Source organism: Carettochelys insculpta, chromosome 1 (assembly GCF_033958435.1).
Source record: "Carettochelys insculpta isolate YL-2023 chromosome 1, ASM3395843v1, whole genome shotgun sequence".
Classification (NCBI taxonomy): domain Eukaryota; kingdom Metazoa; phylum Chordata; order Testudines; family Carettochelyidae; genus Carettochelys; species Carettochelys insculpta.
In genome coordinates, this window is record NC_134137.1 from 181,441,552 (window position 1) to 181,455,484 (window position 13,933).

General features: G+C 44.6%; 1 protein-coding gene across 5 annotated transcripts; it reads left to right on the forward strand.

The window, feature by feature from the left end:
• Positions 1-2,794: 2,794 nt before the first annotated feature.
• Positions 2,795-11,331, forward strand: MIS18A (MIS18 kinetochore protein A). 5 transcript variants are annotated; one of them, XM_074997026.1, is made up of 6 exons: positions 2,800-3,051; positions 3,158-3,224; positions 4,548-4,670; positions 9,526-9,619; positions 10,364-10,453; positions 10,678-11,331. In XM_074997026.1, exons 1-5 carry the CDS (start codon positions 2,847-2,849, stop codon positions 10,439-10,441), a joined length of 567 nt encoding a protein of 188 aa, XP_074853127.1. In that variant the 5' UTR covers positions 2,800-2,846; the 3' UTR covers positions 10,442-10,453; positions 10,678-11,331. The 5 variants fall into 5 exon arrangements, 2 of the variants coding, with proteins under 2 accessions (XP_074853127.1, XP_074853118.1); XR_012645948.1 differs by lacking the exon at positions 10,678-11,331 and having other exon boundaries at positions 2,795-3,051; positions 6,987-9,619; positions 10,364-10,418; XR_012645949.1 differs by lacking the exons at positions 10,364-10,453; positions 10,678-11,331 and adding an exon at positions 6,987-8,143 and having other exon boundaries at positions 2,795-3,051; positions 9,526-9,620.
• Positions 11,332-13,933: the final 2,602 nt, after the last annotated feature.

Sequence of the window (13,933 nt, forward strand, 5' to 3'; positions counted from 1 at the left end):
TGCTTATTTATCTTATGTATTTATCTGAGCCTCATCTTCATAGGAGTTAAATATCTTTAACACGTTCATCTTCAACGAACACTATACTATAGTCTAGTATATGTGATACCCTATGTGACACCCTATATACTATGTGATACCCTAGCCCCAACTCATAAAGGTATTTAAGCTCCTAACACCCATTGAAATTAATTGGAGTTAGATGCCTAGAGTGTCTAAAGTAGGGATGGAGAACCTTTTTTGGTGGGAATCAGGCAGGTCACTTGCACAATGTCATGAGAAGGATTAAAATGTACCTGAGAGCTTCATGGAGATGCGCACGGAGGACCAGCGCTCCAACCCTAGACACATTAACAAGCTGTCCTGGGGCCCCCGGGAGATGTAGGTACAGCACCCACCACAGATCACACCCAATTGTCTTAACTCATTTGTAGCATGATTAAAAATGAGAATTCACCAGAAGTGCTCTCCACGCCACCAGGGTCCAGCTGCAAAATGAGGGAATGAGATGCAACATTACAAAAAGTTCCTGGCTATCTGTGAGATTAACTGCTCCCTTCACCTGCTTACCATTGTCCTCCTCCTCCTCATCCACCATGTCCTCCTTGCTGTTGCCAGTGGCCTCCTGAGGAATCTCTTTGGAGGTATCCACAGGCTGTCTGGGGACAATGCTTGGGTCACTCTAGAACGCAATGCAGCTGCTCATAGACGCAGCAAGTTTGCAGTGATGACCCAGAACATCCATTTGCTTCCTTTGTTGTATGGCACACCTGCCTGAGCTCCTTTATTTTCATGTGAAACTGCTGGATGTCCCTGGTGTACCCTTTCTCCTCCATGCTTGTGAGATCTTGGGGTATATGCCTGCATTTCTTTTGCTGCTTTGTAGTTTTCCCGGCACAGATTCATCCCCTCTCCTCACTCCAGCAATGAAGTCCTGGATCTCCTGTGCACTCCATGCTAGAACTCATCTAAAAACCTGAGAATTCATGTCTAGATGTGCTGCCTGCTCTGCTCACCATACTGGCCAAACAGGAAATGACATTCACATTCCTGGGTTGCTTCCTGCACACGTGGAGAGCAGCAAAGCTGAAAGCGATGGCCAGCGTGGTCACATTGAAGTTGGTGTTACTTGTCATGAAAAGCAGTAGTGAAAAAGTGGACTTTAGGAGCTCTTAAAGTCAACAGAATGAACCCAGTAGTGTGGACTGATTCTTCACATATTCAACCTAAGCCACCTGAATTCGAATTAATCTTCTAGTGTAGACTAAGCTTTAGAATGGGGAGCTAGGAGCCTTGTACTTGAAGGTGGAGAGTTGGGAAAGATGTTGGTGTGACAGCATTACTGTTGTTTATCCCATGCTAATATCTGACATGGAACAAATTACCAGGGTGAAACATCCCTCCTAAAAAAACCATCACAATCCCACACCTTGTTCCTTTCCAAAGCTATCAATCATTCCAGCTTACTAGAATCATAAACACTAGAACTGGAAGGGACCTCAAGAGGTCAACAAGTCCCATTCCCTGCACTCATGGAAGGATGAAGCACCATCTATATCATCCCTTTTAGATATTTATCCAACCTGTTCTTAAATATCTCTGGTGATGGAGATTCTACAACCACTGTAGTCTATCCTTCTGCCTTGCTTCCCCTTTACCAACTCTATATGTAGGCTCTTCACAGTGGCTCCTGTTGCTAGCAGTTGATTGTGGCAGAAGGTGGGGTGTCCTACAGCCTTTGCAGCTATATATTACATGCTGGAATATCTTCCAGTTCCTGCTTAACCTGGCAAAGTGAGGAGCGAGTCCCATCTGGCCATGCTCTAGGTGCTTAGTTCAGTGACAGGCCCCCTTTGGCTCCTGAAGTGAGCTGGGTTCCCTTCGCTAATGTGGGCCACAAACTCCTTAGGCTAGTTGAGGGAGGGATGAGTTCTGTGCCTCATCCCACTAACGTCAGCCTGTAAGCTGCTGAAATCAGCCCAGAGTGAGGCAGGCTGGCATAGGCACAGGAAGTAAAGGTGTAAGGGGTGATTTAGGCCCTGCATTCCAGATGCTGCTCCTGCATCCCTGAGGCTCCACATCTGGCCCTACCTGTGGCGCTAGTCTTCACTGCCATACCCCATTTGCATCTTCCTCCCTCACCCCTCTCCAGCCCCAGCCCCAAGGGAAGGTGAGCAATGTTCCCTATAGGCTGAGCACTTGGGCTGCCACCCAGCTGATTAGCAGAGCCCCCCCAGTCGCACACAGCAAGCAGTGTATGTCTATTGGTGGTGAACATGTGCATGTACCTTGGCACACAGAACAACACTTATTTGGTCTGTGGATGGAAAAAACAGGCACACTTGTGTGATGGGCAAAGACCAGGGTAAGGGGGGGGATGCGACTGAGCACCGTCACATCAAAAACTATTCGAGCGCCCCCACAGCTCTCCCTCGGCAGGTTTCAATCACCTCCGCTCCCACAACAGAGCGGATGGGAAAGGCAGAGCCTGTCCCAGCCAGCCCACGGGGCTGGAAATCCAGCGCCCCGCGCACACTGGAAACACGCGTGGCGAGGTCAAAGGGCGCTCAGCCCCGGGAAGCAGCATTGCAGGGGCTTCCCGCCACCACAGGGGGCGCGCGGGGGTCCACGTGACCCGCAGGCGTTTGCTTTTGGCTTCGCTTCGCCCCGCCCCCAGCACCCCCTCCAGCCGGACCGCGACGCGTCGCTTCTCCCTTCCCCGCCCTTCCGAGAAGGGAAATAGGGGCGGGGTTCTCGCGGCAGGGCTCCTCTTTGGCTCCGCCCCCTCGCGGGAGGGCGGGTTCTGCTCATCCGCTTCCGGGCGCGGGCGGTTTGAAATCGGGGGGATGGCGGGCGCGCGCCACGGGCTGCCGGGCGCGGGGCAGGACGCGGCCCTGTCGCTGCTGGAGGCGGAGAGCAGCCGGGACGCGGCGGCGGCGTGCGGCGAGGAGCTGCCCATGGTGTTCCTGTGCGGCGGCTGCAAGCGGCCCGTGGGGGACACGCTGGGCTGGGTGGCCAACGACGAGGAGAGCGGCAGCATCCTGCTGCGCAGTGAGTGCCCTCGGAGGGGAGGGGCGAGAACCCCGGCCTGGCCCCGCCCCTGGGCGCGCCCCGCCCGTGACCGTTAGTGACGTAGCGCCCCGTCTGTCTGTTGCAGGCGCCTCCCCTAGCGTGGCGGTGGACAAGGAGCAGAAGCTCTCCAGCCGGCCCGGCGAGTGCGGCTGGTGAGTGTGCGCGGGGCGGGCCTGGACACTGCGGAGCGCCGAGGGGCGGAGGCCCGCGCCTGCGCAGAGCTTCCTCCGTGTGCGGGGCGGGGTAGCTGAGTGGGTGGCGCATGGGCCTGCTGAGCCCAGGGCTGTAAGTTCCACCCGGGGTGGGGGGGGGCACTCGGGGGTCTGGGGCACATCGATGTAAAAAGAAATCTGTCGGGCACGGTGATCAGTGCTGCCGTGCGCGCCGGGGACTGGGCTCCGTGGCTGCTCAGGGTCCCTTCCAGCTGATCCTCCCCCCTGCCCGTGGGCCGTGTCTGCTGAGCGCTTGTTTTGACACCCGGGGCAGGGCTGGGGCAGCCGCTGGCAGCAGAATGGATCTCGCCAATCCCAAGGGTTCGGCGCAGTGACGTAAACGGCGACGGAGAAAAGGAAGCAAACATGTCCGGTTCATCATCGTGAAAGCCCTGCAGACCTCAGTTTGGAAGCAAACGTGCCCATAAAGACCTGAATAGGACAAGTGGAGAGGCTCTTGCCTAACCTGACACAAGTCTTTTAAGCACAGCTTGGGAGGGAGCTATGAATGACCTTAGCCAAAACACCAGTTTGGAGGGCAGTCTAAAGTATTGTTCTCCATAGGCTGGTAATAAGCCTTGCTAAGATCATGGGTAGGGATTCATTGGCTGTATGTCTGAAATACAAATGAAACAAAGATATACATGACTACATATCATTTCTGTACTGAGTGGATGCATTTTTCTAACATGATTTAAACCCTCGATACAATGGGCTAAAGCAGGGAGGGGTGTCCTTTAAAACTGAAAGCCTCTTATATTGGAGGGTTTACATCAAGGGTTTGCTCCTCTGGCTCCCAGCCATCTAAGCTCTGTAGCTCCTCTGGCACCCAGCCGCTGCTGTGCCCGCTCCCCCTCTGCCGCTGGCATCTCAGCCATGTGAGGCAGGAAGTACGCACGACCGAGTGGTGGCAGCTGTCCAAGCCATGGCCAGGGACCCCAGGCCTGCGGCTGCAGAGATGACGGGGAGACAGCAGCTCTCCAAGTCACTGCCAGACTGTCCTCCATGGCTGTAGCAGTCTCAGCCGTGGCGGGGGGACTGATGGTTTCCCTGGTGAGTCACCATTTACTGTATTGTAGAGTACAGTTCTGTACTCTACTTTATGTGAGGTGGAGGCTAGCAGATGTTCGTTATTACTGATGTCTGGTAAAATGAGGTCCACTATATTTAGGGTTTACTGTACTCTGTTTTAAGACTAGAAGTGAATGAAACAGAATAAATTTAAATGTTTTCTAAATAATCAGTTTGTTTATTTTCTTATAGCATGATAGAAACTTTGTTCTGTTCTGGTTGTTCGTTGACCCTTGGGAATATCTACAGATGCACCCCAAAACATCTTGACTATAAGCGAGATTTGTTTTGCTTCAGTGTTGACTCAATTGACAGGTAAGGGTGAGACCTACTGGTTCAAGTTGTCATATAAATATGCAAATTAATTTTTGCCTTTTAGTTTGTGTGCTGGACAGCTTGGGTTCATTACTAACGCTTTTAGCAATCGGATATTTGTGCAAAAGTTGTGATAGGGAGAGGTTGTGGGAGAGTGTTTGGAAAAGTTTATGGGTTACCACTTTAATCTCCTTTTTGTTCACGAATGGTATTCTGTTAATGCAGGGGCAAGCAAAATACAACTTGCAGGCTACCTTTGGCCTGTGACAGCCCTCTGGGCTGTCAGTGTCCTAAAGTCATGCAGAATTCTAAATGTTATCAGGTGAGTGTGCGGGACTAGAGAGGGTCAGCCTGTACCGTAGCTATATCAACACCCAAATGACTAGCAACATCCATAATCCTGGATGATTTTGGTCAGTCAGATCACCACTTATCATGTGTGTGGCCAAGTTTCCTGTGGTCCAGTAAAGTTTGTTTAAAGTCTCCAGTTCTGGCTCTCAGTGTTCTGTGCTTTTATTTAGCTGTAATTTACCTCTCAATGTCTAAGAGCCCAGTAAGCCATGGACATGTTGGTAACTCTACTAGAGAATATTGACCTCCTGCGGTCTGGCATATTCTCTCATTTGGCACTGGTGAGGTCCCAAGAGTTCCATATTAGAAATGGTCAACCTGTATTTGAAACACATTTTTAATTATACTAAATAATTGATTTAAAACATTCTTCAGTAATTAAATCCCAGAATAAGCTGTTTAACAGGTGGACCTCTCAATGTCGTTTTGCATTTGTAATTTTAATCCTTAAGGCTAGATTACTGTTCATAGGTTGGTAACTATTAAAACATGGTGATTTGCACCTAAATATAGCCTTTGCAGTAAACTTTTTTGCTAACCAGGAGGATGCACTTTCTACAATTAACTAGTTATATAACTTAATATACATTGATATGTAGTTTTTTACATGTGATTTAGACACTTTGTGAAAATTCAGGTTCAGTTAACATGTGCAAAATAGCTTTTTGAATTCTGTTAGCTAAGCAAAATACCTTAAACACTAAGGCTGTGTCTACACTATAGAGGTCTTTTGAAAGAAGCGCTTCTGGAAGATCTCTTCTGAAAGATCTTCTTTCGAAAGAGTACGTTCACACACAAAAAAGCAGATCAAAAGAGTGAGTTGCTCTTTCAAAAGCGCATCCAAATGGTCCCCACTCGTTCAAAAGAACGAGCCAGGGTTTGAAAAATCAGGAGTCATAAGGACTGCTCTTTCAAAAAAAGGGCCCTGCAGAGCATCTACACACATTTTCTTTCAAAATAAGCTTTTGAAAGAAGGTGCTTTTCCTCACATAGGAAAGGAAGAGTGATTTTTTTTTAAAGGAGTGCCACGTTCTTTCAATTTACTTTCAAGAACGCTTTCTGTGTGTAGATGCTCCACAGGATCTTTTGAAAAACCCCCCTTCTTTCAAAAGAACTTGCTTATGTAGATGCAGACTAAGTAATTTTTTAAAAAAAATAAGTTTTGCATTTACAGCTGACTTAGAAAAGAAAGATAGTATTAGCTGTAGTTAGTGAATTGCACTGGTTCTAATTAGGATATCCTTCGTGAGTTTAGCGCTAGCAGTTCTTCAGTTGCTTGCACATGTCCATTTCCTTATAGGTGCGCACATACACCAAGCCCTATTGCTGGAAATTTTTCCTGTAGCTGTATATGTGGGTCCTGCCAGTAATACAGTGGCCCTTTTGGAGCCCTCCTGAGGCACGTTTATGCTATTATTTAGGAGGTGAGAGCACCCCCAACTCCCAGCATCATACATGGAGACTTGGGTACTAAGCCTTAGGAGGAAGCTCCCACAGGTCTTTGTAGACACTGAGAAACCTATAGAGCAGGAGTCTGCAAATGAAATAGTGATAAGAGCTATTTTTTCAAATTCAGTTACAATAATCCATACTTCAAGAGCTACAACACGTGAATATGACAGTCCTTAATAAATAACATCAGACCGTACTTTGTTGCCTCTTCTTTAACAACACTGCTCCCCCTGTCTCCTTCTTTGCTGCTTGGCTTCAGCAAGGGCAGGCTCAGCCACCCCTCCCCACAGCTGTGCTGCAGGCTTAGACTTCCCCTGCGTGCAGCATGGGCGGCTTCCTGCCCAGCTCGATTTCTCTTCTAGGTCTTCCTCCCTGGCTTTGGCTTTCTCTTCCAGGGCTCCCTGCTGCTGCTGACTCCTCCGCGGTTCTGGAGTTCGCCATTGCTTAAACAAAAAAACTGAATGCATTTGGTTTAATGGCAGGCAACTGACTTCTGGTTTTTTGTTTATGCAGAGGTGGCTTCCAGAGCCACAAGAGGAGTCAGCAGCAGGAGGGCTTGGAGCCGCAAGTGGCTCCTTAAAGAGCTGCAGGTTGCTGACCCGTGCTAGAGGCTCTGCAATCTTTCCTATTGCCTTCTCCAGACAAGACACTAATGACATAAAGGGCCTGCCCTCAGCAAAGTGACACCAAATCCTCATAGGCCTCAAGAAAGTGAGCAGCCTCGATGTTGAATATCCAAGCAGAAGTAGTCAATGAGGTTGCAGTTTCCTGGAATCCTTTAATGTAGCTCTACCTTGGCATGGTGTCATCATGAAACTGATCAAGGCACTGTGTGAAACTCTAACTCCCTCCCAATGAGGATGAAATGCACAAGTATTTTGAACAGTCAAAGTTCTGAATTCTTTTTTTTTGACTTACCTTCCACTGCGATCCTGTTATGGCTGCCAACAAGGACCACCAGCAAAAGAGTTCCAGCTTTCATGATTCATTGGAATGGAGGGAATATTCTGCAGGGGGTCTTTCTCTCTGATTAGAGAACCAATGAGTCTTGCTAAGTTTTTGAGTTTAATATGTGGGAGTCCGTGATTAAATTCAAGCCCTTTACACAGAGGACTCCATGCAGGAATTTTCCTCCCTTGTCAAGAAGTGGAATTTTGAGGCTTACACTGACTCTGCAGCCAGATCAGTGGCTACTTTGGTGACAATGTAGAGGAGAATGTTGTTGGCCTCTTGGGGACTACCTAACAAGGTGGAACAAAAGATTCAGGACCACATGTCTGAGGGACTGTAGCTGTTTGTGGAGCAAATGGATGACAGGCTGCATTGCTTCAAGAACTCAAAAGCAACATTGAAATTACTGGCATTCTCAACCTTGCTTGCACAGTCAAGAAAGCAGTACAGGCCCCAAGAGAGGCCTAGCCACCTAATAGGCAGGACCAACAGAGGAGCTAAAATATGAGGTTTAGATACAGACCTCCTCCCCTGTCCTCAACAGCAGGTCCCACTCAATCTGGACCCAGACATTTGGGCTTGTCAAAACACTAATTTTCATGAGACGTTCCACGTTGGCGCTGCATTGAATCATGCTATTTTCCAATCACCTTTCCTACTTGGAATCTCTTGCCCATGCAAGCAAACTCAAAATATTTATCTAGTGTCCTACAACAAAGGTGAAAATATTTTTAACTATAGAAATGCCTTCCAAGATGCCTGGGCTCAGCTCATGTTACACCTCTGCATCCTCAACACAATAGAATTGGGTTACATCCAATTTCTGTCTTCCCGACTACCCCTTAACAGTGTACTATGCCATTGTTCAAAAGGCTAGAGAAGATGTTGGCTTTGGCTGGGCAGTTTTGCAGTCAGCCTGTTCTTGAAGTCCAGTTCCCCTCCTATGCAACTGCTTGTGAGTCATCTATAGGGGCATGAAAATGGGCAAGCAGGCAAAGAAGAAAAACTGATTAGTAATCTTTCCGTAATTGTTGTTTTTCAAGATGTGTTGCACATATCCATTTCAAGACCCACCCTCTGTCCCATTTTTGGAGGTGCCTGTCAAGAAGAAACTGAAAGGGAATGGTGTTGGCAGGGTCCTTTATACCAGTGCCATATATGAATGCAACACCAGATGGCACTAGATTTGATATGGTGGATACTAGTAGGGGAAAAGTATCCAGTAACTATGCTCAGGATGCACATGCACCTAAGTGGAAATGGACATTTGTGACACATGGCAAAGAACAGTTATGGAAAGATTAGTAGCCATCTTATCTCATTCTCCCATGCCTATGAAAACAAAAAAGCAGTCCAGTAGCACTTTAAAGACTAACAAAATTATGTGTTAGGTAATGAGCTTTTGTGGGACAGACCCACTTCTTCAGATCACTTCTTTGAAAGCTTGTCACCTAATGAATCATTTTGTTAGTCTTTAAAGTGCTACTGGACTGCTTTTTTGTTTTCATAGTATATGGACTAGCCCGGCTATCTCTGTTACAATTCTCTCATACTTTTTATTCATAGATTGGAAGAGGAAAATGGTTTTTGGTCATTGGTTTTTCAGCTTCCAATTAGTTTCTAAATTTTGAATGAGTCAGTCGTTGAACTGAAATGAAGAAAATGTTCTTTGCACTTTCAGGAAAGGCTACTGTTAAAGATGGTTTAGCACTTCAGTAGACTCTGTTCCCAAGTACTTAACCAGTGACTTCTCCCAATTTACTTGTTTGACGTTCTTTAAAACTTTACAGCAACCATGTACTACTTACTATTATTTTAGAGTATTTTAATATAAAGCATAGTAAGCTGAGATTTTAGCATAAGCTGTCATAATTTAATTTAAATGTTTTTACTTAAAATATACCAGTGTGACTTAATTCTTATTTTAAAAATCAATATTTTACTCACATTGATTAATGGCATGAGTTGTTTTGATCATTGCAGTGCTTCACTCTGTTAGTTTCATAGAGCGCTACTTTTGTGTAATTGGTCCTCTAAGCTGAAATTTCCGTGTTTTGTATTGTTACTGACAATCATGTGAACTATAACTCTACTGTATTAGTTACATCCTAGGATCATCAGAAAAACAAGCTATAACTGATGATGAACCTTTAACTCTTGAAAGTCGTGCTGGCTTAGAAGAGGCACTAGAAAGGGTAATAATTTGTTTAATTCAGTTAACTACTATTTAGGAAGGTCAGAGAAGATTAGACATGCTGATCTTATTTTATGCATATTACCATGTTTCATTTTTATACAGTTAACTATAGCCTATTATGTGTGTAGTTCAGAATTTCCCTCTAGATACAACTTTGACAAACAAAAAACCATTTCACTAATGCATTTTTGGAGTTCTGACCAGCTTGGTTTGAAGCCATAAAGTGAAATAATTTCTTCTGGTCTTGGTTTGCTAAGGATTCTGTAGAAAGCAATTCAACATTAAATCACTCTCCTATGTAAGCAAACATGAAATATTTTTCCAGTATCATACAACAAAGGTGAAAATATTTTTAACTATGGAAATGACTTTTCGAGCCTATTGTCTGTGCCCTTATTACTCCATAACCCTGCAGTCAGGACAGTACTTAAGATGACAAATTAATGAACCTCTGAGAGAAGTGAAATTTGTATTACAAAAGTGAACCCAGTGAAACTTTCAGCTCAGAATCAGATAATTCTGTGGTGGCCATGGTGCTACGTTAAGTTGTCAGAATTAACTACAGCTCCGAACATTTATGTAAACTCTTCAGTGACTATAGTTTGGAAAGATTGAAAATAGAAATGCAATGGATCTCCTGTGGTCAGTACTAGTTATATAGCCATCATTGAACTAGCATTATGGTGCTCCCTTTTGTCCTGTAAATTCATATGTCTGTGAACTAATTTTTCTGATTTAACAGGCAGAAACCATACTGAAAGCACTGGAGGCAAGACTGTCTATAGTTGAATCAAGTTTTGCATCACATCATAACAGCTGAAAGAAACTTCATGTATGTAGCTTATTATTGGGACTGGTACATGCAAAGCTTACTTTCATAATCTCTAGAATCTGGAGCGTGGCAAAAAACTTCCAGCGAATAGTGCAAAAACTGCATCAGTCTTTCTAATGCAATAACACTGAGTTGTGGGATGATGTACGTAAAGTTAAAATGTTCCCTTCTGCTAACATTCATGCCACCTTTATATTTGGTGTCTTTTTTGTCATCCTTTCCAGGCTCTGGAGATTTTTCTGAAGGAGTAGTCAGCTTCTCCTGGAGCTGACTAGTGCTATTTGGATTTCATCTCCTCATAGTATTAACTTGGTCTGTTGCCCTTCTGGTGATATCTGAGAGTCATCTAGAATTATCTGCTGAACTGACATGTGTTCAATTTTCTAAAACTAAAGTAACAAGCCAGCCCTGAACTTTCTTGGAAAAATAATTGGATTGTTTATCTGTGTTTTTACAGCCTTCCCTTGACCCGTACTGCTAAGCATTGAGCAGTAGGATTCAAATGTAGCTGGTTTTGTGTTCTAGCCTTGGTCAGAATTTATTAACTTTCTTTACTGGAGACTTTAAAAACCTTTGTATCTTGGAAAAAATTCAGTTATTGTGGAGCTTAAATTATGAAAAATCCTTCAGCCTTGTTTGAACAAATTTAAAATGTATGCTTAATTATAAGCTAAACTCAATACATTTAGTTGAGTGATCTAGTCTGAGTTAACTTGTTGTGAGAAATGTAATTTTTTTTTTTTGTTTAAAGGATTGTCTTCTATAATATCCTGGAAAACTTCAAATTTTGTAAACTGGTTTATGAAACAAAAATACTTGAGTAATGTAAATATTTAAAGTATTGTCAGTACATTTCTAATAAAAATAATGAAACTAAATCAATGATTTACTGTCTGTCTTATTTCAGGACTTGATGCACTTTCTGTCCCTTGAAGCTTTATGCAAATATTCAAGCTAGGTAGTGGTAGTTAACACACATTTGTCAGCAGGCAGTGGCATATTCTGTTCATAACCAGTCAACAAAAGCAGGCCATGCTCTTTTATGTTTTTTTTTATTCAGATAATGCCAACGTATTTGTAAAAATGTCTCTGATAAATTGTATATGGATTATAATTGAGTTACACCTAATTTGTGGCTGCATTGTTCAATGTGCACCTCCAGTTAACTGCTTCACTGAAATTATTAGATGAATAGGAATTGCTATACAACTTCTCCAAATCTGAGTACAATTTATTTTCCTTCAGCGTTAGCCTTGTCAGATGTTTATCTTCTGACAGCAACGGTTTTACTTTTCCCTTTCCCTTTTAAATACTTTCTTCAAATATTCTCCTCAACTATTGTGGCTCCATAATGATTATTTTTGTCCCTCCTCAATATTACTTTGTTGAAGTTGAATGTCTTGCCAGATAATCTTAGGTGCTGCTTCAGGTGCTTTTCTATTCATGTTCTGTTGTTCGTGGACATAGCACAATGCATTTTGAATTCCATAGGCCATTGCTGTGGCCTTGCGGGTCTTTGTCCCTCGTACCTGATGGCTAGGGCCCTACCAAATTCATGGTCCATTTTGCTGAATTTCATCGGTGTAAGATTTTTAAAACGGCAAATGTTATGATTTAAGCTATTTAAATCTGAAATTTTCAGTGTTTTAACTGTATAGCTCCTAACCCAAAAAGAGTTATGGGCGGGGGTAGCGGAAATCACAAGGTTATTGTAGCGGGGAGTTGTGATTTTGCCACCTTTAATTCTGTATTGTTGAGCCTGCAGTCAGCAGCTGCCACTCTGGTAGCATAGGTGGTAATACTTCAAACCTCCCTAAAATAACCCTGCAATTCCCTCTTTGGGTCAGGTCTCCCAAACTGAGAAGTGCTGGCCTCTTCCGTGAAATCTCTGTAGTGTAAAGTAAAAGCACACAAGATCAGATTGTGTTGCCTATTGTCTAAAGACATTTTTCTGTTTAGGTGTATAATAAATGTTTTAGTAAATAGAACACTCAAACTTACAATATTGTATTTGTGAGTTAAGACCCATATATATGGCCTAAGTATACTTTGTTCTGTCTCTTCGGTACGGTGGACATTGACTTCTTGAATTTCTTTCAGAAGTACACTTCTAGAATCTTCTATGCTTGGCAGCCCTGAAAAGAGTGTACAGTTGACACAGAAGAGATTTCAGTTTAGGCATGTTTAATTTTGATGTTCATCATCAGAATAAGTGCATCTAAGAGTAGCTATGCCAATAGAAAAACTTCTTTACAAGATAAAAATTATATGTGCAAATAGCATGGCTGAGAGCCACATACTGTGGCATCTTTCCACATGATAAGCTCACTGGGGGCTGCTCTCCCCTCAACTCTAGCTACTCTTCTAGTTCTGGTGGAGCATGTTTCTCCAAAAGAGATCCTGGAGTTCAACCACAGCTTTTTGATGTCAAGATGGAACTAATTCAGGGAAGTTCTATGGTCTGTATTACGTAGAAGGTCAGGCTGGATGATCCCAATGTCCTTTATGGCCTTAAAATCTATGAATATTATGTGCTCAAATGTTGGGATGGCACCCGCACCAAGATCTTAAACATCCACATCTACAGGATGGTTTGGAAGGCTCTGGTGGCCCAGAGCAGTCTGGGGAATTAGGGATTAGGCAGTCAGGGTGACAGGAGCTGTGGGAGAACTGAGCAAGGCCTACAGCAGCCTGCTCCCACTGCGCTCTGCTTCACTGTGGTGTCTGGAGAAGTGCAGTGCTCTGGCCCTGACCACTCCACTGCCCGGTACACTGCAGGGTTTGGGGGAAGAGAGGGGTGCCAGCTGGTGTTGGGGTGCGCCTCTTCCTGTTGCCAGTGTAGCTGGCTGGGAGATAGGCAGCAGAGCAGGCTGCTGGTTGCTCTGGTTCCTGCCACTGTGGTGGTGGGGGGCCCAAATCCTGCTGTTTCCCAGCAATCCCTCACCCTCGTCTTGCATAGTACGGGGAGGAGGCTTTGGGAATGGGGTGCAATGGTGGAGGGAGGGGGAGGGGGAGGAGCAGGGCCAGGGGTTCAGGGAAAGGTGCAGTGGCGCTTGGTTTGGGGGCAGGGCAGGGGCAGGAAGAGACAGGGATTGCCCCAGGCCCTACACCCCACCTAGGGCTAGCCCTGCTTGGTATTTGGTGTTTTCTAATCTAGATACATCTTGGCTCTAGAGGCAGTTCCATTTTGTTTTTTAACTCTAAATAATCCTTTCCAGGTTTCTTCTCTGAGGCCATGATTTTAAATAATGGATGTTTGTTAGCCTTCAAAATCAATATTTAGGCGCACGGATATAGAGCCTGATTTGTTGAGGTGCTGAAAACCCAGCAAATCCAAATTGATTCCAGGGGTGCTGGTAAGTGCTCAACGCTTTGGAAAATGTTTTTATTTGTGTAGGTGCCTAAAAATGCATGTTAAAGCCTAACTTTAGGCAACCATTACTAAAAATCTTGACCTTAATGTTTTCACTTGGTAATAGT